Source organism: Urocitellus parryii, chromosome 11, assembly GCF_045843805.1.
Source record: "Urocitellus parryii isolate mUroPar1 chromosome 11, mUroPar1.hap1, whole genome shotgun sequence".
NCBI classification, from domain to species: Eukaryota; Metazoa; Chordata; class Mammalia; order Rodentia; family Sciuridae; genus Urocitellus; species Urocitellus parryii.
This window is the reverse complement of record NC_135541.1, coordinates 72,380,371-72,407,979: the sequence shown is the minus strand read 5'-3', so window position 1 is coordinate 72,407,979 and position 27,609 is coordinate 72,380,371. Positions and strand designations below refer to the sequence as shown.

The 27,609-nt window shown below is 38.3% G+C and overlaps 2 protein-coding genes across 2 annotated transcripts in view; both read right to left on the bottom strand.

Annotated features, from left to right (window-relative positions):
* The window catches only part of Ephx4 (epoxide hydrolase 4), a 39,866-nt gene extending 26,014 nt beyond the window's left edge, over positions 1-13,852 (bottom strand). Inside the window, exons 1-3 of the mRNA XM_026403108.2 lie at positions 13,622-13,852; positions 10,922-11,007; positions 1,554-1,711 (exon numbers count right to left, since the gene is read on the bottom strand). Of these exons, the coding sequence (XP_026258893.2) occupies positions 1,554-1,711; positions 10,922-11,007; positions 13,622-13,852 (475 nt within the window). The remainder of the gene's footprint in view (positions 1-1,553; positions 1,712-10,921; positions 11,008-13,621) is intronic.
* Positions 13,853-20,946: 7,094 nt separating this feature from the next.
* Positions 20,947-27,609, bottom strand: part of Brdt (bromodomain testis associated) — a 59,024-nt gene continuing 52,361 nt past the window's right edge. Inside the window, exon 17 of the mRNA XM_026403120.2 lies at positions 20,947-21,015. Within this exon, the coding sequence (XP_026258905.2) occupies positions 20,947-21,015 (69 nt within the window). The remainder of the gene's footprint in view (positions 21,016-27,609) is intronic.

The window sequence follows — 27,609 nt, the reverse complement described above, 5'->3', positions numbered from 1 at the left end:
AAATTATTTTTAAAATTTTTTTTAGTTATACATGGACACAATATCTTTATTTTGTTTATTTATTTTTATGTGGTGCTGAGGATCGAACCCAGGGTCTCACACGTGCGAGGCGAGCACTCTACCACTGAGCCACAACTCCAGCCCCTGAAGTAAGTTAAATTATTAATAGAGACTTCTACAGGATTGCTCTTATGCTAATGGATAAGAATCATTTGTAATTTATTCCTGGAGTACTTAAAATTGATTCTTTCAAGTATTTCTCACCATTACTACACTAACATACACACACAAAAAACCTCTATTTATATTGATTTGGCTAGAAAATTTGTGATGACAAGTTTAGGCCAGATCAGAATTATTACAAAATCTAAATGAAATACAGCTGTTCAAAAATCATCATCTGAAAATATAGCTATTTTATTATACTTAGACTCAATAATAACATGTTGTACACCATGTAACATGCATGTAACATGCATGTTGATACCTTAGACCCCATCCAATTTTTTTTCTCTAAAAATACTTGTCTGATCTATTCTGTTATTAGATTATTGTAGGAAAGACCTTTGATTTCATGGTGTTTTTCTCTATGTTGTTTCCATTAACATACTAATGGTAACATCTGGGTTTTAGTCAAAGGAAATGTAGTAGATTAGATTATTGCCCTCTCCTTACTGCCACAAAAGCAAGTATACTTTTTTGTCCTTTGATGTTAAACTTAGACATGTGATTTGCTTTTTTTTTTTGTGGCTTGACCTGATTTTGCATTCTACCATAAAAATTGCATGTGCTATACTTTTATGTATCATGCTTTAGCCAATAGGCTGTTAATAGAAACTTGAAATATGCTTGTGCAGCTGGACTCAGACTCTTGCCACTTCTACCACTGCCAGGAGAAGATTCCTCCACCCCTGCATCTGTCCTTGGCTACCTCCCAGCCCAGCTCAGAGAGAAACCAGTCCCAGGTGGACCTGCAGCCTGAGGCACAGACCAAGAGAGATCCAGCTACAGTTGACCTGCAGATCCCTAAACAGGAATAAATTATTATGGCTGTTTGTCACTGAGTTTAGGGTGGTTATACAATATTATTGTGATATTCCCTGATCAATTCAAGAGAGGTAATGCAAGTGCTTCTACATCTTATAATATTTATAATATTTTAATAAATATTTAAGTGTGAGCTATGAAGGTGTGAGCTCAGGAATCAAAATTTCAATAATATAGTTCTGAAAATAATAAACAGTATGCATTAGATCTATTTATTTCCCTACCAGACAGCATCTTCCTCCTCTTAGTTCCCCAAAGGAAGAGAAGAAAGGTCTATTTGTAATAACAAATTTGAAAGTTATTCGTGACTGTTTATTCATGATGCATTATTTTAAATTTCTTGTATAAATATTTCAGGCTATATACCCCAAATCAAGGTGACAGGATCCAGATAAAAGCTAGGGGAGATGGAAAACACATCCTCCCAAGAACTCATCAACTTGCAATTTGTTGAATGTTAGTCCCTTAAAAAGAATTAATATATATATATATTTAAACTAACCTACCTAAGGAGTCCAAAATATCCTTTATATCTGTAATTAGACAGTCTAATTTATAATTGTCTCGATGGCTGGGAGCATCTGTTTCTCCATAGCCTCTCAAATCCAGGGCGACAACTCTATATTCACTTTTAAATTCCCTCAGTTGGTAACGCCAAGAATACCTGCAGGGAAAAGGAAACATTAAAAATACCCTATTAAGTAATACAAAGAGTAGAATTAGCCAGGTGAGTGCCTGAAGGTTCTCACAGCTACTTGGGAGACTGAGACAGGAGGGAGGATAGTTTAAGCCCAGAAGTTTGAGGCCAGGCTGGATCACATAGTGAGACTTCATCTCAAAAATGAACAGTAACATTAAAGATTTACTAAGTGGAAACTTTAAGAATTCTTAAAATATATATATAGTTTTAGATGGATACAATGCCTTTATTTTATTTTTATGTGACGCTGAGGATCAAACCCAGTGCCTTCCATATGCAAGGTGAATACTCTACCACTGAGCAACTAAGCCCAGCCTCACTGAGCTGTAACCCCAGCCCAAGAATTCTTATTTTGAAAAAGGTTACATAGTTGCCTATCAGCAGGAAAAAGAGAACCTTGTGAAAAGGAAGCACTGAGGATCTTCATTATAGCTATTTTATCCTTTATTAGCTCCAGTAGGTTAGAACAATATACCAGTATTTACAGAAACTACAAAATATCAGTTATTAAAATTGACTTATATATATATACACAAATATACATATATTTAATCAGTTTTCTAAGTATTTCCTAATATCAGGGAATCTGTACTAAGAGCAGTTAGTTAATTTACAGCCTGAATTTCTAGACAGAATAAATAGATTATAAAATTTTAAAATAGTGTAGAAGAAAAGATGAGCTTGAAAGTTTTACCAAAATATCTAAATACTTATCCTGCCTAGGACTCTGGTAGAGCAAGGTAAACAAAATACTTTCATATTGCAGAACCATTTTCCTAGATGATATTTATTTCCCTCTAAAGCAGATTTTACTCACCTTACTCCACTGTCAAATAGGGCTTAGTGTTTTCAGTAACTATAACACAGTGGATGAAAAAATACAAAGGTTAAAACAAAAATTGTCACTGAAAGAATCCAATAGAACAACGATTTAAGACCAATTCCTGCTTGCCAAAGTAAAATGCTGTGGAGGATCCTAGACTATGAGGATAATCAAAATATTTAACCATGAAAATGAGCCAGCACTGACCAGTTAGAATGACTATAGTGCTGCAGACAAATCCTGGAGGCCTCTGCTGAGCCAGACATTCCCCCTGTTCTTGATCATGAAGGACAGAATTAATTGAAAAATATAGATACCCGGGAGTTTTTATTTCTCAAATAAGCAAAGTTATATTAGATAACAGCTATGAAAAAAAGAGATTTTTTAAAAGTGACTCATTATGTTATGAAACTCAAAATAAGTATTTTTAAAAGAGCATCTGCATGCACATCTGTTTATGAAAACACAGTAAAAAAAAAAAGTATTTGACACAAGCCAAATGGGAGATTATTCTCTGAAAATACTTTTTGAGTGCATTAGACAAGCAAACACAGGGATAGACACAAGATTATAAACCAGCAGTGAGAAGGAGACTGCAATATGAAGTGACATAAAGCAGTTAGGCCCATTTAACAAGTCAATCACTTACATCAACAGATAAGACTATCAGGAAGGGGGTCAGACACACATTTGGAATTAAGAATAGATATAGAACCTCTGAACAATTACTACGATTTCTATGACGTGTGGAAAATCTGCAAATACACTGACATTTAAGATGAATTTGAAAATGTCAAGAGACAGCATCTTTTTTGGCTAGGCCATAGTAATCTTTTTTAAAATATTTTTTTAGTTATACATGGACACAATATCTTTCTTTTGTTTATTTATTTATTTTTATGTGATGCTGAGGATAGAACCCAGTGCCTCACATGTGCCAGGCAAGCTCTCTGCCACTGAGCCACAACCCCAGCCCTCCATAGTAATCTTGTTAATCTTATCTCTGGGTTGTAACAGACAAATGAAGCAGTTTGCTTCCTTAAAGATTTTTGTATGTCAACACACATGATTTTATTATTTTCTCACTTGCCCTTATTATAATTTTGAATTGAATTCTTGTCTTTATAAATAAATCCCAACTCTTCCTTCTTTATGATCTCTCCTAACAAATCAATAATGTTCTGCAGATTTAACCTCTTAAATATTTATGTAATCACTCCTCCCATCCATCCTGCTATGAATACCTTAAATCAGGCATCTATTTATGCAGCAGCCTATCGATTGGTCCGTGTCCATTTCATTCCCCTCAGCTGTCTCTTCTACAAAATCAAAATGATACAGCAAAAACACAAATGGTCTTATGTTATTGCCCTGCTTAAAGATTTTTTTTGACTCCTTTTTATTAATAACATGAAGCCCAAGCTCATTACCCTGGAAGACCAAACCTTTAAGATTTGACAATTGCCCAGTTTTCTAGACTGATTATTTTTCACTCATTCTCTGTCACATGCTTTATAATAAAAAGAGCTGACATCCACATCATTCTTATTATGTACCAGGCACAATTTTATGTGCCTTCAAATGTGGTAATGTTGATCTTCAAAATGATACTATGAAGTAGGTATTATTATCCCCACTTTACAGATGAAGAGTCAAGGGCACAGCAAGGTTAATTGAAATGCAAAAGGGCACAAGGTTAGCAAGTAGGACAACCAGGATTCAAACTTAGGTAGTCTGGCCTCAGAGTACACATTGTGCTGCCCCTGCAGCCTTAAGCGGCTATGGTGAACACACATGGGTACTGTGTTTTGCTTTTATGGCTTTGTTCATAAAAAAGCATTGGGATGGGGGCTGGGGTTGTGGCTCAGCAGTAGAGTGCTTGCCTAGCACGTTTGAGACCTTGGGTTTGATCCTCAGCCCCACATAAAAGTAAATTAATAAAAAATAGGTATTGTGTACAACTACAACAAAAAATTAAAATATTAAAAAAAAACACATTGGGATGATATTTGTCTGAAATACCATCCCTCCCCACCATCCCTTTATTATCCCAGGATCCCTTACTCTCACTTCTCAGTTAACTCTTCCTCACATTGGACATGTTCTCTTCCAGGGGATATCCTAGGCTGCCTCCTTTACAGGGTGGCTTGGGTGTCCCTTTCTGTATTTCACTCCTCAGTGAACTGGGCACATGTTATATAATGATCTGTTCATAGTTGGCTCTTCTACTCAATTGTGAGCTCCCTGTGTTGTCTGCAAGTGCTTAATAAAGACTTATTGAATAAGCCAAACAACAAACTAATGGAACACTGAATAATGGTAGTACTAGAAATGTCAATGTTCAATAAGACTTCTGTCCCGTTCAAATCTTAAGACAATGACAGCTAAAAGGCTAATATTCTTGGTGGGGAATTTATACTCAATTTTTATTAAATGTGCATTGTTTAAATATCTTAAGTATTGACATCTTCATTTAAAATTCATTTAAGGATTTTAAGGTAAAGTTTTGATTCACTGAGCAAAATTCCACATAAATTGCATTAGAGATCATGCATTGCAGTACCTGGATATCGTTGAAATTGCATAAAAAAGAACCTGGTATGGTGGCACACATCTATATTCTCAGCTACTTGGGAGGCTGAGGTAGGGGATCACAAGTTCAAGGCCAGCTTCAGCAACTTAGTGAGACCTTGTCTCAAAATAATATATAAACAGGAATGGGATGGGACTGGGGTTGTGGCTCAGTGGTAGAGGCGCTTGCCTCGCACATGTGAGGCATTGGGTTCTATCCTCAGCACCACATAAAAATAAGTAAACAAACAAAATAAAGGTATTGTGCCCATCTAATATATATATATTAGATGGGCATATCTAATATATATATATATATATATATATATATATATATATATATATATATATATATATATATATATATATTTTAAAAAGCCATGGGAGCTGGTATGGTGGTGCATGCCTATAATCCCAGAGGCTTAGAAAGCTGAGGCAGGAGGATTGCAAGTTCAAAGACAGCCTTAGCAACTTAATGAGGCTCTAAGCATCTTAGTGAGACCCTAACTCAAAATAAAATATAAAAAGGGCTGAGGATGTGACTCAGTGATTAAGCACCTCTGGGTTTGATCCTTGGTTCAAAAAAAAAAAAGTGTGGTGGTAGGAGGGCTGGGGATGTAGCTCAGTGGTAAAGCACCCTTGAGTTCCAATTCCCAGTAATGAAAAGTAAATAAATAAATAAATAAAACCAAGCACATCTATTGGTGCTATTAACAATAAATAGAGCCAAGCCATACCCTAAATAATTCTAAGAAATAGGGTAACTGCATATTTTAATAAATTACAAAATAATATTTAAATGTTCTCTTCCTGGAATTCAAAAATAATAACACATTAGCCTTAAACTGAAAAAGAAATCACGTCAGTGATAGACTAATGAGCATGTCATTCATATGAAATAAATATATACAACCCCTTTAATACAGGAATGAGATATATTACAAAATCAGTAACTGAAACATTATAAACAAAACTATTTTCATTCATATTGTCTTTTTTCTGGTAGCTTTAGGTAATAGCAGGAGCCACTGAGGGTTAAAAAAAAAAAAAAGCCTCTTTCCCAGTTATTACTCTTAACATAAGGAGGGCTCAGCCTCTCTTGGGTTACCAGGTTGGCCCCCTCTTAGGTTAAACATCCTTTTCCTCTTCATAGAGAAAGGCCGTGACACTCGGCCTCTGTGCTCAGCCATCTGCCAGAGAAGCCTTCTCTTGCCTCAGCTCTTGAATGATGACGCATTCCATACAGCTGGGGTTGAAGATGGCTCACAGAAATTGCCTGGGTCAGCTCAAAATATTTTTAAAAGAGATGCAAATTGAGGTAAAGAGAGTGGGAGAAAAATTGTCTTTGACAAACAGCCTTATTTGGGGCTAATTTAGCTAAAATTCTCACAGATGTGTATCTTCTTTGATGTTTTCTTTAGAGTTTCAGGAAGACTCAGGGTTTTATTTTTTTCTGAGTACCATGTAATAGTATACATTAAACATCACCATTTCTCAATAGCTATTCTCAGGAAATGATGACAGATGTAGACTATACATTATATTTGTATGGTGCTTTTCTGTTTAAAAAGTACTTTCACACACATTACTAATAAATGATTGTTTTGTTTTTATTGTATCAAATATTCCTGACCTACAAATTTATAATTTATAAATTTATAATTTCTTGAGTAGTTAGGCAAAACTTAATTAAAAGAGATATAACATTTACATTTATATTTACAATATAAATTTAAATTGGTTTAAAATGCCATGCATAAAGGTTTTCTTTTCTTTTCTCTTTTGGCTTTTAAAAGAAGAAAAGTTTTGTCTTAAAACATAAATCTTAGAATCTTGTCCTAAATTCTAAGGTTGGAACTCACTGGATCCTATAATGGGTCATAGTGGCATTTTGACTAGAGGGAAGATTAGAATGAACATCACATTAAAGTCTTGGCTTAAGGTATAACATACTCAGAGATATTTGATTATCACATGGGCAATTTCCATGTAGTTAGTTCAGAACTCTCCCTGAAAAACCAGGTAGCTTTCAGACTAATGGTAAGTAAAGTTCAATGAACTCAATATGGTCTATCTGAGTAATTCAATTATCTGGGTTTATTGTTCTTCTTTTAAATTATAGGAAGGCTTTTTCTGGAATAACAGTAGATTTGATGGATAGAAGGGGCTTGTTTCTATCTGTAATGTGCATATAATTCCTACTCGATGGGTTTTTAAAATGAAAAGATCTCTAGTAGCTTTTTGAAAAATCAACCATTCCTCACAACAAAAGCCCATTTGGACAGATCCAAAATTTGACTTTGCTGGAGCAAAGGGGGCTGATGTGCTAGACTCTCTCCCATTCACTGAAGGTCCTAGACATATACACTCCTGTTTTGCAAATGGGCTCTCACAGGAGTAAATAATGGGACAATGCTGTGAAAAAAATGTGCAAAAAATTATTATCTCTTAAGATAAAACAGAGAGCATCTATTGTTCTGTATGAAATCAGTACCACTGCCATTCTCCAGGACTCTTTGAAACAATTACCAAGTGGTTGAAGTGGTTGGAGGCTCACTTTTATCTTCATGTAGATTGTTCCACATGAAAAAAGGTAAAATTCCAGTAAGGAAAAGAACATGGAAAAGCATTGGAATAAATACTGCCTCTTTTTATATCATGAATTTTATTTAGATTGGTGATTTAAAATGTTAAAGTAAGGTATTCTTTCATTTTTGGCTGGCTTTTAAACACTCTTGAATGTTTGCATAAAGTGTAAAATGAGAAGGCTGAGAATCCGTGAGTGTTATCAGATCATTATCATTCCTATAGACTGAGGACAAGCAGCAGACATTAGTTCTACTGCCCATTATTTCAGAAGGGTAGCTATGAAGCTTAATGGAAAAGATAAATGCAAAACACTTGGAAGAGTATTTGGGACATGGTGAATGCTCTGTAAATGTTAACTATCATCATTGTCATCACCAGAATTAGAATATTATACATCTCCACATGAGTGAATGAGAATGAAGGATGAAAATGAACACTTATTGAGTATTCTCTGGGACCATGTGAAAGGGCTTTCACATATTTTGACTCTATTCTCACAACATCTCTACAAGATTATTATAAATGATTGTGCAGGATTCTGTAGTTATGTTACTCTGGGCAGATTTGACTAATGCTTCTGAGTAACATTTTACTGTGAGCCAGTCATGTCATGTACTCCACGAGGCAAGTCCACATGCACCTGCTTGAATTGCACTGGGAACTGTTCCTACCACTTAATTATGTTGTTTCCAAATGGAAAAACAGACTATAAAACATGTTTGCTTATTCAGCTACTCCAGACAGGAAAAAAAATCTTCATCAAGAGGAAGTCTTCTCAGAAAGAGGTCTTTGACATCCTCCATTCCTTTCTTTAATTCCTAATTCTTCCTAGAACACTAACAACCTCTCAATGCCTTTGTTCACGGAGTCCCTTTCATTCATAAAATATTCACTAAATTGTCTAAAGGTAATATTCCTTTCAGAGCTAGATGCATTTTACATCAGGACTTTGGGTGGCACAGAATCTTTAAAACTCTAAAAGAGGTAAAGAATTTGAAATGGTGGGATTATGGTATTATGGTATTATGAGACACTATAGGAGAAATTTGGGGACATGTTGTTGTCCCAGAACTTTCAAAAGACATCATATAACTGGGCACGGTGGTGCATGCCTATAATCCCTCAGCGGCTCTGGAAGCTGAGGCAGGAGGACTTCGAGTTCAAAGCCAGCCTCGGCAAAATCGAGGCATTAAGCAACTCAGTGAGACTGTCTCTAAATAAAATACAAAATAGGTCAGCGGGTGTGGATGAGTGGCTCACTGTTCCTGAGTTCAATCCCTGGTACAAAAACAAAAACAAAACGCCAGATAGGATACCTTTGAGTCAACTTGGAGAGTAAATTTTTTTTCATGTATTTCTTGACCTATTTAGTTCATGAATGATCTGAAGATCAGAGCCCTGCACCATCAAAAACTGATTTCACCACTTTGATATCCACCATCTCTTTTAAAGATGCTCATTAAAAAGAAAATTTAATTAGGTTTGCTTCCATCTGTATTTACTTGGCTCTATAAAATCACAGAGAACAGAAAATTTCCCCCTAGGTAACTGCAATGGTCTGAATATGTACTGCAAAATTAATATGCTGAAACTTGATTGCCAAAGAGATCTTATCAAGAGAGGCCTTTAAGAGGTGATTAAGTCATGAGAGCAGAGTTCTCATAAATGATATTAGCAACCTTATAAAAGGGTCAGTGGGAACTAGCAAGGCCCTTTTTGTCCTTCCAACCTTCCTCCATGTGAGAACAAAGCATTTGGCCCCTCTCCTCTGGAGGACACAGCAACAAGGCACCATCTTAAAAGCAGAGACTGGGCCTTAACCAGACACTGAAGCTGCCAGTGCCTTGATTTTTAACTTCCCAGCCTCCAGAACCATGGAAAACAAATTTCTGTTCTTTATAAATTACTCAGTCTTGGGTATTTTGTTTTAGCAGCACAAATAGACTAATATAGTAACTACTAACTGTTCATTTTTGGTGCTAGGTTTTCTTCATAATATGAAATATTTAGGTCTTCAATTTATCCTGCATTCACATGAGCCAATGACTTCAGGCATAGGAAATCATTTATATTAAGTTTCCACAGGTCCTCTTTTCTCTGCCTTCTCCCCACTCCAAGTTTCACTAAACACTTCCTGATAAGAAATGCTCCAAGCCTTTTGTTTGTTTAAAGTCTCCTTTTCCCTACCCAGTGCTGTATTTTGTCTACAATAGATATTCCATAAAAATATTGTTTTGTAACTATTTCAGAAATTTGAAAAATTAAAAGATACCTTTTTAATCTTCAAAAACAAATTAAGTATTCTCCTTTTCCTTCTTCTTTTTTGAATGGGGGATTGAACCCACTGAGCTATATCTCCAGCCCTTTTTATTTTTATTTTGATACTCCGTCTCACTAAGTTGCTAAGACTCGTCTCAGACTTTTGATCCTTTTGCCTCAGCCTCCTGAGTTACTGGGATTATAGGCATGTGCCACCATGTGTGGCACACGTATGTAGGTGTCTTTAGGAGGAAAACCATTGCTGTGAATCAGGAATATTCAAAAATGATCTCTCTGGGCAAATAACTGTAGATTAGGGTGTATCAAAAGTTATCATAGTAAAATGATTCTATGGTATAAATGTGGGGCTTTTAAGATGAGAAATCTGAATCTCAGTGGCTCAGGAGGCTGAGGCAGGAGGATCACAAGTTAGAAGCCAGCCTCAACAACTTAGTGAGACCCTGCTTCAAAATGAAAAAGAAAAAGAAAAATGATAATGAGGGGCTAGGGTTGTGGCTCAGTGGTAGAGCACTTGCTTAGCATGTGTGAGGCACTGGGTTCTATCCTAAGCACCACATAAAATATAAATAAAATAAAGGTATTGTGTCCATCTACAACTAAAAAAAATCTTTAAAATAAAAAAATGATAATGAGAGATCTGCCTTCATAGTGGGATTAATGCCATTATGTAAAGAGGAGTTCATCCCCTTTTGCCTCCCTGACCTACCACCTTCTACCATGTGATGACACAACAAGAAAACCCTCATCAGTGCCTTGATTTTGGACTTGCCAGAATCTAGACGTATAAGAAAGTTAACATCTGTTCATTATACATTACCCTACCCGGTCTGTGGCATTCTGACATAGTAGCACAAAGTCGACTAGGCCAATAAGACAAGTCTTAATGCAAAAGAAAAAGTTGGTAAGTTTACCAGAATTCTGGAAATCCATGAAGCAGTAGCATAAGCGGTTTGCCTCTTTCTCCAGCGGCAACATAGTGAAATCTTAACCCAGAATCCTAAAAATGGAAAGCATGAAATTTTAGTGATGTTTGGTGTTGATTGTCAAACTAATACATTTAGTATTTCCTTCATTTAAAAATATTTGAATTAACATCAAGAAATAAAATAAATATTATTAATTTACAAAAAAACCCCATGATCTATCAATAGAATAAGTGGACTTATTCACCTTTGCCTACATTCCCTTCACAGTATCTTCCCTTCTCATTCTTAGTATAAGGTCAATTTATATATTTTGAGCATCTGAAGCCATGTCACAATTTGTAACTTTCATTTATTGATGTGTCACACTTCATCTCACTCAAATTCTGCAGGATATGTCTGATCTGTGGAATTCTGATCGGAATTGATAATCCTGCCAAGTTTACCTCCGAGTCATGTACTTTTCTCAGCTTGCCCGTCAAAAGCTGTGCCATCAGTTATATAATTCACACCTCCTTCCCATATTTTTAGGTCTCTCCTTCCCACATTATTATTTTGAGTGTTGCATGTACCATTCCTCTTGCTGCCTGTTCCTCATGGCACATCAGTGTGTATTTCTAACTGAAGAATACTCTGATTGCTCAAGGCTTCACTGTGTACTTTGGGAGACAAGAAAGCCCAAGGTGAATAGAGAATAGAAGTAAGAGAAGAATACAGCAAATAAGCAAATTGAAGAAAAGAAAGTAGAGAAACAGCAAGAAAGAAAAGCAAAAACTGAATGCAAGGAAAGAAACCAAGAAGCTGAATGACAGACACTGGGTTTTATACAGATTACCCAAGCAATTGGATTTTCAGATGTAAGAGATCCTTAAGAGTCACCTAATTCAACACCATAAATTTATATATTTAGAAAATGAGACCCAGGTGGGTCTGGTGGTGCATGCCTGTAATCCCAGTGTCTTGGGAGGTTGATGTAGAAGGATTAAAAGTTGGAGACCAGCCTTAGCAACTTAGCAAGAACCCTGTCTCAAAATAAAATAAAATAAAAAAAGAACTGGAGAAATAGTTCAGTGGTAAAGCACCCCTGGGTTCAATCCCCAGTCCAAAAAAAGAAAGAAAAAATAAAAGAAAATGAGGACTAAAGATGTAGCACAAGTCATAAAGGTGGGTGGAAGCAGAGCAGTGACTAGAATCCCCATCTTGCCCTAACTCCCAGGACAATGTTCTTTCCACTCCTTAGTTCTACATCTCTGGGGAACTCTTTAGGAGGCTAGAGTCAGAGGAAAGGCATTATGAAGAATTCTAGATGGTTCACATATTACTTTTAGTCCTCAAGTTGGATAAAGTTAGCAAATCTGACTTGGTCTTCAACGTCAGAATCCCTTCTTAGAAGTTCAGTACTTTTTGTGTGTGTGTGATGGGTCTTAGAGCATGAAGCAATACATACTTTATTGCACTATATGCTAGACACTATTCTAAGGTGGTGGTGGTGGTGGTGGTGGTGTGTGTGTAATTTGGGGGCAAATATTAACTCACTTAATTCTTATATTAATCCTAGGCTGAACAAGGGCAAGAAGAACCTTTCTTCAGTGACCTGTGTAAAGAAACCTCTTGCCCTTCTTGCCCTTCTGAATTCCAGCTGCTGGGCAATTTAGCTCTTAATAGGAAGTCAGGACTTGGTGACATAAACATCTCCTCATAGGATGCTGGTTTTGAAAGGCCTGTGAGTCATACTGTAGAGTGGATCACAGGCGCCATTTCCTTTTCCCACTTGGAGTCTCAGGAAATAGAATATTTGTGAGCCATGAGAAAGCTTAGGACAAGCATGGATAATTAAGGAGTGCATACATAGTTGGCATATACTTTAAAAATTTTTTTTAGATGTTGATGGACCTTTATTTTATTCATTTATTTATACATGGTGCTGAGAATCGAACCCAGTGCCTCACACATGCTAGGCAACGCTCTACCATTGAGCCTCAGCCCCAGCCCCAGCCCCAGCCCCAGCCCCGGCATATACTTTTTATTCCATTCCTTCGGTCCCTGACTTCATAAGCCTGCTTCCCTCCTCACAAACATATACTATTTATTCATTGTTTCATGCTGACTATTCATCTGTGGTCAAAATAGACTCCTGATTTCCAAAGACTTATTCTGTTTATCTCAAAATTTGGGCATGGACAGCCGCCTGAGACAGTAGGATATCACCAGGTACAGTTCCTACAACTGATCTGAGCTCTAAAGGGCAAAAAGGTGGCAGGAGACAGCTTCCCTTTGCAATAGGAAAGGAGCAGAATTATTCCGGGTTGTTATGGCAGGGGGAGGAGGGAAGAACAACACAAGAAGACTCTGACTAGCGAACTCCACATTCAGAAACCAACCAAGACGCCTGCACACCGGATTTGCTGTTTGTCATCTATCTCTGTCTCTGTCAGTCTCTGTCCCTCTCTCTCTCACCCCCCCCCCCCACACACACACACAGGCTTACAAACCGGACCCCTCTCATGCCGCACTGCATCCCACCTGCCTCTCCCCTTGGCATCTTCCGGGTCCCCACCACGCGCCCTGCAGCCAGGGTAACACTAGGGGACGCTGAGCTGGGCGTCATGGAAGGAGCAGCCCCGCGTCCCCCGCCCCCGCGGCTGTCACGTTTCCTCCCTTTACCGCCAGGCCCGCACCGGCCTTCACCTTGATCCGCACGTAGCAGTGGGTACCCAGAGAGGGGTCGTTCATGCACGCAGGAGGGTGTTCCCGGGTCACCCGCCGGAAGGTCTGTGCGGGTCCCTTGCCGATGCTCCACAAAAGTTTGAGCAGGTGGATGGAGGCGCAGAGCCCGCAGTAGCAGTAGACCAAGGACCAGAAGAGCAGGGACCGGATCGTCACCATCAGGCGGGGCAGGCAATCCCGCAGCCTCGCCATCGGGCGGCGGCGGCGGGGCCCACTGTCCTTCCTTGGGAGCCGGAGAGCAAGCGCCACGGCGTGTCAGGCCGGCCCTCAGTCGCCAGCTCCGCGCGCGCCTCCCCCGGGCTGTGTCACAGCCGGCTCGCGTTCCTTGTCAGCCGCGGGCTCCCGCACACACGCGGCGCGCTCGGGGCCCCGCGCCCAGCCGGGAGCACAGAGGGGGAGACCCCCGGCTAGCCAGGAACCAGGCAAGGGCGGAGCCCACCCCCCTCTTCCTATTTAACAGTTGCTGAAATTGTGGGCAACCTCAAGGCGAGAGGTTCCAACCGTTCTTCTGGGTGCTGCGGAAGTGCCACTCTTGTTTTGATGGGTGTTCAAATCCTCCCTTGCCCCGCTAACTCTTGGAATTTTATCAGGTCTTCTGGATCAGACTAGTGGGGTGCAGGGAGGAAGGGGGTAGCAAATGACTTTTGTACTACCTTACAGACATTCCCGACAATCTTCTGAAAATGTCAATATTCTCCAACTAGGTTAAAAGTTGTTTCCAGCCCAACTAGAAAGCAAATAGGCACTTTAAATCAAGCTTAGCCCCTGGCGACCGTCTGTTTTCTGTCCCTACAAGTCCTCCCCACCTCCATCTTTGTTTCTTTTGCCACAGAATTGTATAAAAGGAATCGTATGTAACCTTTGCTTCTGGCTTCTTTCACTTAATGTAATTGAGATCCACACACGCTGTTGCATATAGCTTTTCTTGCTGATTACTATTTCATAGGTATACCATAATCATTTGTTACCCAATTTCCCAATTAAAGAACATTTCTTTCATTTCTATTTTTTCTTCTTTCTTCTTCTTCCTTCTCTCTCTCTCTCTCTCTGCCAGTTTGGGGATGCTATAAATAAACCCACTCTAAATAGTCATATAAAGTTCGTGTGTGTACGTGTGTGAACAACATATGTTTTTACTTCGTTTGGATAAATACTTAGAAGTAGGATTGCTGGGTCAGGTAATAAGTGTACATTTACCTTTATGAGAAACCATCAGATTGGTTTCCAAAGTGGCTGCACAGGATTGGCTGCACAGTGGTAGAGCCCATGCCTGATATGGGAGAAACCCTGGTTTCTTTTCCTAGTACCAAAAGAAAACAATAAAAGGTAGCTACACAATTTTGAAATCACATCGACAATGTGAAAGAATTAATGAGTTAGGGCATCTACTATTGTATTCCAGAGGTATGAAGTGGGTATTGCATTGATATTTTGATTTGCGTTTACTTAATGACTAATATTGGGCAGCTGCTATATACTTGTGTCACTCAGATATATTCTACTTTTACAAAGTATCTGCCAATCTTTTGGGGTTTTATTTGTGTGTGTTTGAGAGTTCTGTATATTATTGTTACAAAACTTTTTTCATACATGATGTGATTTGCAAATATTTCACTCTTTTCAGAGTAAAAGTTTTAATTTTTATAAGGTCAATTTTCCATGTATAAATCATGTCTTTGATGTCAAATATTAAAGGATCTTTGCCTAGCCACGGAGCCTAAAGATTTTTCTCTAAGTTTTACATTTTACATGTAAATTCATGTTCATGATCAATTTTGAGGTAATTTTTGTATAAGGGGAGGTTCAGGTTGAGGGGTTTTTGTTGTTTTGCCTATGGATATCCAGTGCCATTGGTGGAAAAGACCATCCTTCCTCTATTGAATTACATTCTACAAAAGCAGTTGTAGACATGATATAAAAAAATGGATGTCACTGTGGTCCAATAAAACTTACAAAACCAAGAAGTTGGATTTGACCTGTAGGCAACTGTTTGCCAGCCCTAATATCTTAATTTCATATATATATTAGTTTTCTCCTCCTTGAGTCCTTGTGCTGTACCTGGTATTGTATTTGAATGTATTTTCCAGCTCACTGTGCACATGCTGGGCAAGTCCTCTACCACCACTGAGCTACATCCTAAGCCCCAGATCATTTATTTTGTCTTCACCTGTGTTGCAACTGTTTTAACTCATCCATTGAGGTTTTTTAAAAAGTTGTCTATTTCAACACTTTATTTTCTAGAAGTTTCATTTTTTTCTAAATCTGTATATAACCTCTCCCCACCCAATTCTTTAAACATTTTACAAATAGATGTTCTTCTGAAGTCCCCACGGAGAATTTGGTGAGAGGTTATCTATAATTTCTGCTTTCAGTCACTGTAAGGTTGTTATTTTCTTTGTTCATCTTTGATCATGAGTTAATTTCCTAATCTTAACTTGTGGTGATTTGACTTCTTTCTCTAGCCAGCCTGGGAACTTTAGCCTCTTGAAGACCTTCGACTTCCCACCTCACCATTGGCCAGTGGCACAATTAGCATGTTTAGCATGGCCTTTAACATCGGACTTTGAACAAAGTTCCCCAATCCACTTGCTTACTGCTCTGCTCCCAACTGTGGTGTAGAATACCAGAGAGAATTTTACTGCCTCTGCACTCAAAAATAGGTCCCATGAGCCTGTGGTGGTGGTACATGCCTGTAATTCCAGCGGCTTGGGAGGCTGAGGCAAGAGGATTGCGAGTTCAAGGCTAGCCTCAGCAAAAGTGAAGTGCTAAGCAACTCAGTGAGACCTTGTTTCTAAATAAAATGCAGAACAGGACTGGGGATGTTGCCCAGTGGTTGAGAGCCCCTGAATTTAATCCTCAGCACCCCCTCCTCCCCCCAAAATAGGGTCCGTGGAAAGAAAGAAAATTGGCAGTTCTCTAAACTTCATTCTAATCTAATTTTGATTAAAATCCTAACAGTGCTTAAGTTCATTCAACTTTTACAAATTAGATAATGATAAATTTTTATACAATAACAGGCAATTCAAAGGTTCAGTAAGTAAACTGTGGTGGCATAACTGACAATTCATTTGGAAGGGAAGAAAGTATTTGTTCCCTATCTCATAACACAGATAATACTCTGGAATTCTACTATAAAAATATCTGGATTTAGGTGCGAAGAAAAAAAAAACTTGATGTGGGAATTTAATATCCAGATATCATAAAGGAAAAGTCAGATATGACTACATAAAATATATAATTTTAATGGGAAAAAAGAGCCTCAAGAGACCTTCAATAGATTATAAAAAAAAAAATCCAAAACAAAAGGCTAACATCTAAAAAAACCAAAAGCAAACAAAATAGAGCACAGAAGGATTAGAAAAAGAGGCCAAGAAGAATGAACAGGCAACTCACATGGCAGACAAGTATAAGACAATTAATTCCACTTGTAGTCTGGGAAATAAAATTGAAAGAAAAAAAATATATTCTTTTCAATCTTATTAACAAAAAAAATGAGTGCAATAACCTCCAATGGTGGTGAGAATAACGGGAAAGTATTTTCAAACTTGTAATAATACTAGAATACTCTGACATATTTTGAAACAGTTATCTGACAGCATCTATTAAAGTTAAAACTACTTTCTTTGACTATACCTTCTCACTCAGGAATCCTGTTTCAGAAGCTTTACCCATTTAGAAATACAAGGACAATTATGTAATACTATATAAACAGAATATTTACTTCAGCATTGTTAGTGGTAGAAAAAGGTAATAAGCAATTGGACCGAGGAAACTTTTTATATAAATATGATAGAGCTATACTAGTGAAGGATAAACAACCTTTAAAAAACAATGAATGTAGTCCATCTAATGATCTAGACCTAGATAGCTGCTCATGATGTATTAAGTAAAATGTATGGATAGCCATATTTTTGTAAAAATAATTCCCTTATAACCTCCTCTCCACATGTCCACATTTGGATCAGTATAAATAATACATATATATATATGTTTTCCTAGAATTGGAGTAGAGGATAGAAATTTTTCTTATTATTTCTGAACATTTTTATTTAAGTCACATCTAAAAGCTTTGTAATTAAAAATATTATAAAATTCATACTTGGATATAATATTCAAGTATAAAAGAGTTGTAACATGATTTTTGAGTTGGCAAATTGTTTTTGACTGTTTACTTCTACATAATTATATTCAAATTAATAAACAAGTAATGTATAAGAATATTTGTATGACAAAATATATACAAAGAATATATAGAGAAGTATAAAGAAACAGAAATTGTCCAATAATAACTATATTAAAAACAACTGAATTGTGCACTTTAAAAAGAGTTTTTAAAATAATTTAAAGAGTTATTATAAAGAAAAACAAAGGATGGGCCAATGTGAGAAGCCAACATAAAAGAAGAAAATAACAAGTTCTATAATTGATCTTTCAGAAAAACTACAATTTGTATACTGAAAACCATCTACAGGAGGGAACATTGACAATAAAAACCATAATTACTGGAGCAATGATCCTGGGAAGTTAAGAAAGAATTGTTAAAAGATGCCCTAACAGGGACAAATGAGATGAGAACAAGGGAAAATTCATTTTTTGTAAAGGAAGGGAGAGAAGAATATATCACAGTGATGATTGTTGTAGTGGTATTGGAAGCCTGTCAAAGATCTTAGGATTATTTCTGTCACCTCTGTGAAAAAGCAGCAAGAAATAGGTAGCAGAGACTGATGGTGGGTGAGGTGATATTGAATAGACGTCTGAAGTGGAATGGAGACATGAAGTAGCTGACTGCCTAGGGAGAGTGAACAACGCATGGAAACTTAATTTCCAGCCAACACTAAGGCTCATTTGAGATGTGCTCAGAATTTTAAAGTGAGAATGGTTATTGTGGTTGCATGTTTTTTTCTAAACATATTTAGTTTCACGGATGCAGAGCAGGTGGTCAGATTTCATAAGGATTTGAGTTTTGCCAAGTGAATACAACAAAGGAAGAAGCAATGGAGTTGAGAGGGTATGCAAGGGAATGATTATAATAATGTATTATAAACTTAGGACAAGCAGAGAAGTCAGAGTATGAAAGGGAGAAGTACTGTGTTTTGTTTTATGCTGGGAATTGAACTCAGGGTCTTGCATATGCTGAACACATATGCTCCACCACTGAACTACACCTCCAGCCTGAGAAACTCTGTGAAAAAGATTAATGGGATTGTAGGTCTTGGTGAGGTCTTAAAGACTGTTGGTGTCAAGGGCTTATACAAAGGAATAGACAAGAATAGGAGGAGGCAGTAAGAAAACGTGTTGAAATTAACTTTATGGAAGGCTTTTAGTAATTGGTTATAGCAAAGGAAAGGGGTGCTGAACCTGTTTTTGTTCATTAAGATTAGTCTGATGAGATGAAAAATTTGAAGCTGGGAGCTTTTAGGGAGAAAGGAAGGAGAGAATGGTTTGCAAGTGGCATTGCAAAGGTCAAGAAGAGTCACTAAAAAAATAAGCACAAAATGAGAGCTGCAGGGATTAGAGCAAAGGATCTGAAATGTTAGTGTGTATGAAAAGCAAGTGGAGGGCTTGTTCAACTACAGATTGCTGGACCTCACAACCAGAATTTCTGATTTGGTAATTATGAAGTCTGAGAATTTGCATTTCTAAAAACTTCCCAGATAAAGCTGATACAGCTGGTCGAGGAAACACATTTTTTTTTTAACAACTCAGAACAAAAAGAGGAAAGAAATATTTACTTTTTATGAATCCCAGAAACAACAAAGAAGTTTTAGGAGCTGAAGAGCAGTGATAGATGTTACCAGAAAAGAAGTTCTCACAAAACCAGACTGTAGTTGAAGACAGTTACATGTAAGAAGAGAAAACAATCTAGTACAAAAATAGTGTATAACATTGGAAGAATCAGTTATCAACCAATACTCTTCTCCACTAAGCTGATTTCAACCAACCTATGAAAACTTGCCTTAAATTTGAAGTTAAGTGTCCATTTGGCTCTCTGTATGTAATCTTTATGTTATATATAACATTTTAGGAAAATAATATAATACATACTGTTTAGTATATACACACTAATTTCTTGGTTAAAAATAGATATGTTTCAATAGGAATAGTTATCACTTCAATTCTGGTTGTAACAACACTATTTTAGCCACTAATCATGTTTTTAAAGTGATTGATGATCTAAAGATATTTTAAAGATTTGTCATATTATAAAATAAATAAGGTCAAGAAAACTTTCTTATTCTTTATAAAATACATACACACTTCGAATTTTTACTTTAGATGGTATCAAATAGTGCCTGAATTGTATTACACTTCAAGAGTCCAAACATTTAAAATACATGAAGCTAATACACATGATTTATACAACTTGAAAATGACAAAACAAAAATATTTTACAGAATAGTTAAATAATACTTTCTATAGTTAAGTAAAATTAAACATTCATTGCTATCACTTATACATATCAATAAATATCTGATAAATTCCTACAGAAACTTGCATACATAATATTTACTGATATTTGGCCAAATTCAACATCTTTCAAGCCATAGGTAATATTTATTTAAATTAAATTCAGTATAAATTTTGAATACAGAATCAGCAGAAAACCTTATAAAACCTGATACTCAAGCAAGTATTATTTATTAGAAGCTCTAAGTATTTCTTTTTGGAGGGATGGCTACTAGGGATAAAACCCAAAGGCATTCTATCAGTGAACTACACTCCTAGACCTTTAAATTTTGTCTTTTAATTTTGAGACAGTCTTGCTATGTTGCCAAGACTAGCCTTGAACTCACGATCCTCCAGCCTCGGCCTCCCAAACAGCTGGGATTACAGGTGTGCACCACCATGCCTGGCATAGAAGCTCTAAATATTTTAAAAGCAGGCAAATATTTATTTAAAATTAAAAATCTCAACAGAAACTATGTTTTTGATACACTTTTACATATTCCTCATTAAAAAAAACAATCAGGGATTATCTCTTTTCGATTTTCATTGCTTAGAATAGGGCCTATAATGTATAGATGACAATTATTTGGAGAAAGAACAACATCTGGGAATCTATTCAATTTTAGGGATCTAAAGAATAAAATTTCCTATAAATGATGCCATTAAAAAATGAACATATAGCTATTTAAATGTAAGTGAAAACTGTTTAATCATTTTAAAGCGATCAAAATACAATATAAGATTGATATTTAGGTGTCTGAAAGCAATCATTTTACCATATGCACTTTAATCTTTTATATTATCCATTTAAAGTTGATGGTTAATCTAAAAACTGCATTTTAATCAAAGTTGTTTTCAAACATTGTCATAATGTCGCTTTGAAGAGTCATGTCAATGGTACCCGCCATCTGTAAAAAAGAGAACATTTTAATTACTTTTAAAATGAATGCCTTTATTATAGTTATATAAAAATGATTATGCAACATTTGGGAACAGATCATACAAATGCAAACAACTTATTTAACATAATGAATTTGTATATAATTTTTATTTCTCTAAAAATACTACTTGGTTTCCTTAATATATTGTTCATGTGGTAAACAAAATTAAACCTGTATGGACATGAAGAATTAGTTTGACTTCTTTCTCCAAGTAAGACATAAATCTCTCAATATTGACAGAGTCAATACTGAATGTGAACTGAGAGCCGGGCACAGTGGCGCATGCCTGTGATCCCAGTTACTTGGGGAACTGAGGTAGGAAGGTCCAAAGTTCTAAGTCAGCCTGGTAAATTTAACATCCCCATTCTTTTGCCTTGTATTGTTTCAAACAATACAAGGCAAAAGAATGAGGATGTAGCTTTTGCATAGCTATAGAGTTTGTATAGCATAATTTGAGGACTTGACTTCAATCCCCAGTGCCACCACAAAATAAAAACAAAAACAAAAACAAAACATTGTTTTATTTATTTCTGTAACCAACTAGTGCTGGACACATAAAATTATTCTCTAAATGAACCAATTTTCTCTGTGAGATAATTACAACACAAGAAATTAAAGCTATGGGCTTTCCTTGATTCTGCCACTTACTGTGCAACCTAAGGCAAATTATTTGACCGAATCTATTCTATATAGACATATTTGTGAAGATCAAATCAAACTGCATGTATAACAATCAGAAAAATGCATTATTAAATGCTAAAATGCTTTTAAAAATAAGCTGAAGTAGAGAAAAAGCTAATCAAGGAAACTGTTAACTAAGCTTTTTTTCTAAATGCTCTTGTTATAAAGGTGAGATATGTCTTGCCATCTGATAAGACATCAAATGTTAAAATTTTAACACCATTTCCTTCCAATGAACAGCAACAGATGAGAATAATAAGTAAAAACAGAAATTTGCAACCAGTTGGTTGGCTTTCTGGATATGAACTTGAACACTGGTGATGCAAAACAAAATTAAGAATTACTACCTATCAAAAGGGTAATAAAGGGTATATCTAACTCAATAAACTATAAAAAATTCTTATAATTTTTCTTAGAAACAAAAATATACTTCTTAAATCCTCAACCAGGCAACTTTACTAATGTCCAGCTCCTAAGATGCTGAAGTAGACATCTAGCCTAGATAATTCCTTAAGGTGCTTAGGCCTGCAAAATGAGAGTTAGATATGTACTCCTAGTCTAACTATCATGTGATGCTACTATAATACAGATGTACTGTAAAATTTGAAGAATATGTAATGAAACCTGTTTTTATTTAAAAGTTGTAAATATATTTTAGGTCCTCTTCCACTTTGACTAAAATCTGTACATCAGGAATCTCAACTTATTGGTAGAGAAACAGTTATTCTGTATACCAGTTAACCTTAGATTCCATAACTTAAATACTAACTAATGTTCTATAACTGACACCATAGGATGTATATTCCTTTCTCCGTGGGACACACACTTTTACTATTCAAATTTAAGACCAAAAGCTTGGTTCAAGAAAGTAGCATGAGGTTAGCTTTTAAGGGTTATTTTAAATGTCAAAATATAAAAACTTTTCCCAACAAGCATCAGTCAACTAGCTGAAAAATTAAGGATTTAGGTTGTCAAGAATAATAAAAGAGCCAGGTGCACTAGTGCATGCCTAGAATCCCAGCTACCTGGGAGGCTGAGGTGGAAATATTGCAATTTTGAGGCAAGCCTGGGCAACGTGGTAAGACCCTGTCTCAAAATAAAGACTAAAAAGGGTTAGGGACGTAGCCACAGTAGTAAAGTACCCCTGGGTTCAATCCCCAGTACCAAGCCTCCCCAAATAAAAACAAAACACCCCAAAACAATGAAAACAAAATAATAACAACAAAACCAATCCATTGGCTAAAAGTGCAAGGATAAATATATATATATTTTTTGACTGGGGATTAAATCCACGGGCCCTTAACCACTGAGCCATATCCCCAGCCCTTTTTTGTATTTTATTTAGAGACAGGATCTCACTGAGTTACTTAGAGCCTCACTAAATTGCTGAGGCTGGCTTTGAACTCATGATCCTCCTGTGTCAGCCTCCCAAGCTACTGGGATTATAGGTATGAGCCACTGTGCCTGGCAAGGATAGAAAAAATTTTACCATGCTAACACTAATCATAGAAAGGTTAAGTGCTTATATTAAATGTCAGAGTAAATAATATTACCAGAAATAAAGATTACTTCATTATGAAAAGAGGAACATAACAGAGGACGTGAGAATATAAGAATCCTAAATGTTTAGATAACTGATAATAGATTCAAAATATGTGAAACAAAAGGACATAATTAGGAGGATTAGGAAAATAAATCTACAAGTATGTAATTGAGGATATCAATGCTTTTTTTCCTCAATAATTGATAGAACAAGCAGCAGAAAACCAGCAAGTATATAGTAGGCTTGAATAATACTATTAACCAATTTGACCTGATCAACACTCTACCCAACAGCAGCAGAATACCCATTTTTCTCAATTGTACACAGAGTATCTACCAGAGTAGACCACAAAATATTTGTCTAAACAAAGAATTCAAATTCAGACACTATATGTTCTTGATTGTCAGGGGCTAGAAGGAAAGTCTCCTTCAAAGAATAGCCTGACAGCCCCCTGGGAGACATCCTGCCTGGGAGACATCCTGCAGCTACCCATCTTCCTGAAACATCCTGCGGTTATCAGCATCATCAGACATCCTGAAGCTGGCAGTTTTACCACCCACATCCAGCAACTGCTTCCCCATCCCCAGCATATAAATACCCCTGTGTGAACAATAAGTTTGCAGCTTGATCAGAACTCCTGTCTTGCTGTCATCCCTCATGTCTCTTGTCCCTTCATTCCTTCCCGCCTAGGTTTGCGCCCTCGTTGATGTGTCCTGCCGGTCAGGACATTTGGCGCCCAACGTTGTGTGCTCGAGCCTTTGACTGAGGGGGAATGCCGTCCTCCTGGGAGACTTGGCCAAGCGGAGCTCGCAATCGCCTCGGCCGACAGGACCGAGAGACAGATCCAGGAGGAGAGTGGGGACGACGACGCACAGTGAGTGACCCACCATGGGCAAGCAGTCTCATCACATGATTTGTTTTTGTTAGGCCTCAAGGAGGCCCTCAAGACAGGAGGGGGGGACACCTGTTAAGAGAATTGTGTCCGTGGTTTCCCCTTGAAGGGACCATTGATGGTAAAAGATGGCTTAGAGTAGGAGACTGTTTAAAAGATTATTATGAATCCTTTGGCCCAGAAAAGGTGCCTGTTCCCACCTTTTCTTATTGGAACTTAATTAATGAGATTCTTAAAAGTTCACCCTTTGACAATGGTACCTTAAAACTTGTCAGGATTGGGGAAGAGGCTATGCAAAAGACCTCTCGTCCCTCTCGTCCCCCCTCGGCATGACCTTCAGTTAATATAGACATAGATCCTTCTCAGTCTCCCCAGGACCCTGGGAACCTTCCTGGTCCCCCTCAAAATCCCACCCTAATGAATAAGGCTCCAGTGGTTATCAACCGCCTTTATCCAGTTTTAAATCCTGGAGACACATTGACCCCTGGGGAGGAGGCTACCTTGGAGAAGGAAGCAGCTGGCTACCATTCAGAAGACCTGCCACCTCTCAGGACCCTGCCACAGCCTATAGGACTTACACATCCACCTCCCTCCTATATCCCTCCTGCCTTTTGTGCTCTGGCCCTTCAGGGGCCAACTGCCCCTCAGATATTTTTTCTCCACTTCCCTTGCCTAACCTGGCTCCCTTGTGAGAGTCTCTCCAACATAGACGAGAACAGATCCAACTTTTAAAAGAATTAAGATCCCTTGACTCTGAGCTTCGCTCATTAGCCTTAGGCACGGAGTCAACCCAAGCTGGCCCAAGGCGGTCTAATACAAAGGCTAAGCCGGTGCCTGTTCTCGCCTTCCCAGTCACCCCCAGTCAGACAGATAAGCCCGCCCCGGCTGAGGACAAAGACTTAGAGGAGGAGCAAGAGGAGGAAGCGGGGAAGGGCAAGAGGAAGATCAGGACTCAGAGGATGAGGAGTTCACCCCTAGGCAGGAAGGAACCCAGAGTGTCTACAAAAAATTAAGCCTGCGTTTTCTTGAAAAACTTAAAAAGGCTTGTGCTCACTATGGCCCCACTGTGCCTTACACATTGGCTTTATTAGAAAGCCACAGCGCACAATGGCTTACTCCTAATGATTGGAAATTTTTAGCTCGATCTACCCTCAGTGCTGGAGACTTCCTGTTATGGAATGCAGATTTCAAAGAGCACTGTCGGGAAACTGCTCAAAAAAATTTAACTAAGGCCTCCTCTAAATCCTGGACTTACGTTAAGCTAGTGGGCAATGCGCCCTTTGACTCTAACCCTAAACAGGTGCGTTTCCCTGCTGGACTTTTGGCGCACATTCAGACAGCTGGCTTACATGCTTGGAGACGCCTCCCTCAAAAGGGCTCGGCTACCACTTCCCTGGCAAAAATTCGACAAGGGCCTGACGAGCCTTATAGCGACTTTGTTGCCCGGCTTAACCTAGCCGCAGAACGCCTGCTTGGACCAAGAAAAGCGAAAGCACCTTTGTAAAACATCTTGCCTTTGAAAATGCCAACCCGGCATGTCAGGATGTTCTTCGACCACATAAGGATAAAGGGGAACTTTCTGACTTTATTAGACTCTGTGCCGGGGTGGGTGCAGCCCATGCCATGGGTCTCGCCATAGGCGCCGCCTTTACCAAGGCCTTCTTTCGCAATCCTGGCTCAGGTACTTGCTTTACTTGTAAACAACCTGGCCATTTTGCATGTGAGTGTCCCACAGGCAAACAAAGCCTAGGGATAGCTTCTCCTCAAACTGGGGCTAAACCGCCCCCAGCCACCCTTTGCCCTAGATGTGGTAAAGGTCGTCACTGGGCCAATGAGTGTAGATCTAAGACAAATGCCCTTGGACAGCCTATTTCTTCCCGCTTCTCAGGAAACTCCCTGCGGGGCCACCCCCTGGCCCCAACCCCCCCCCCAGGACAAACCCAGGGGCAATAAGGTTTGTTCCCTCCCAAACTCCCAACCTACCTCAAAATCCTTCTCCACAATTGCCACCCTCCAATGAGCCACCCCAGGCAGCGCAGGATTGGACCTCTGTGCCGCCACCAATACAATATTAGACTCCATGCAAGGGACCCAGATAATACCCACTGGAATTATGGGTCCCCCTCCATCTCATACGTGTGCCCTTATTCTTGGAAGAGCCTCTACTACCTTACAAGGTGTTCAGGTCTTCCCTGGCATTATTGATAATGATTTCACTGGAGAAACAAAAATACTGGCCACAGCTATCCAAGGTAATGCCCAAGCTGATGCGGTAACTAGTTCCATTTTTCCAATTTTTGTTGGCTCCGTTCAAAAGGCCACAGAGTTACACAATCTTCACCATCTAAATTCCCAGAGCCTTCGATTACTTTGTAAAATTACCAGGGAACAGGCGCGAGAAATAGTAAAAGCATGTCCTGCTTGTGCTGTCTCCCTCCCCATTCAACACTTGGGAGTTAACCCCCGAGGATTCCTGCCCAATCAGGTTTGGCAAATGGATGTTACTCATTTTCCTGAATTTGGAAAAACCAAATATATACATGTTTCTATAGATACCTTCAGTGGCTTTATTTTTGCATCACCACATTCCGGAGAGGCTACCAAAGATGTCATTTCTCATCTTGTTTCAGCCTTTTCCGTAATGGGTAAACCAATACATATTAAAACAGATAATGGCCCTGCATATACCAGAGCCAAGTTTAAACAGTTTTGTGCTACCTTATAAATTTGTCATACTACTGGAATTCCATACAACCCTCGGGGCCAAGGCATTGTGGAACGTGCCCACATTACCTTAAAGACTTGTCTAACCTGCCTTAAGGCTTCCACCCTTGTATTTACCACTCCCAGGGATCGCCTTAACCATGCATTATTTGCCCTTAATTTTCTTACCCTTGACAGTGAAGGCCATTCGGCCGCAGACAGACACTGGCATCCCTCGTCCAATTCTGTTTGCCCACCTGTTATGTGGCGCGATCCCCTTACAAATAAATGGAAAGGCCCAGATCCTGTCCTCATCTGGGGACGAGGCTCAGCTTGTGTTTTGGACCAAGAGCAAGCAGCCCCAAGATGGTTACCAGAACGCCTGGTTAAACAGGTTAATGTCTTACCTCAACCCAGGGATGGAGACCCTCCCCCTGAGGACAAATTTTCCTCTTTTTCAGATGCAGCCAACAATCTGTGTGAGGATCCTGCTTAAGGCACTTCTGCTGAACAGCCCATACAGGTCCACTATCATAGTCTGGAGATGGAAGACCGTGCTGCCAACATTTAAAAGGATGTTCCACCCTTCTCACAGGCTTATTTCTTAAGTTTACATCCCCACAGATCTCTCTTTCTTATATAAAAGTATAAGTAATAGCTCTGACCAACCATCTTCTGCTCTTGCCATAAGGGTTAAGTTATCCCTCCTCCATGGACCCCTCAGCTTGGGGGAGGACGCACC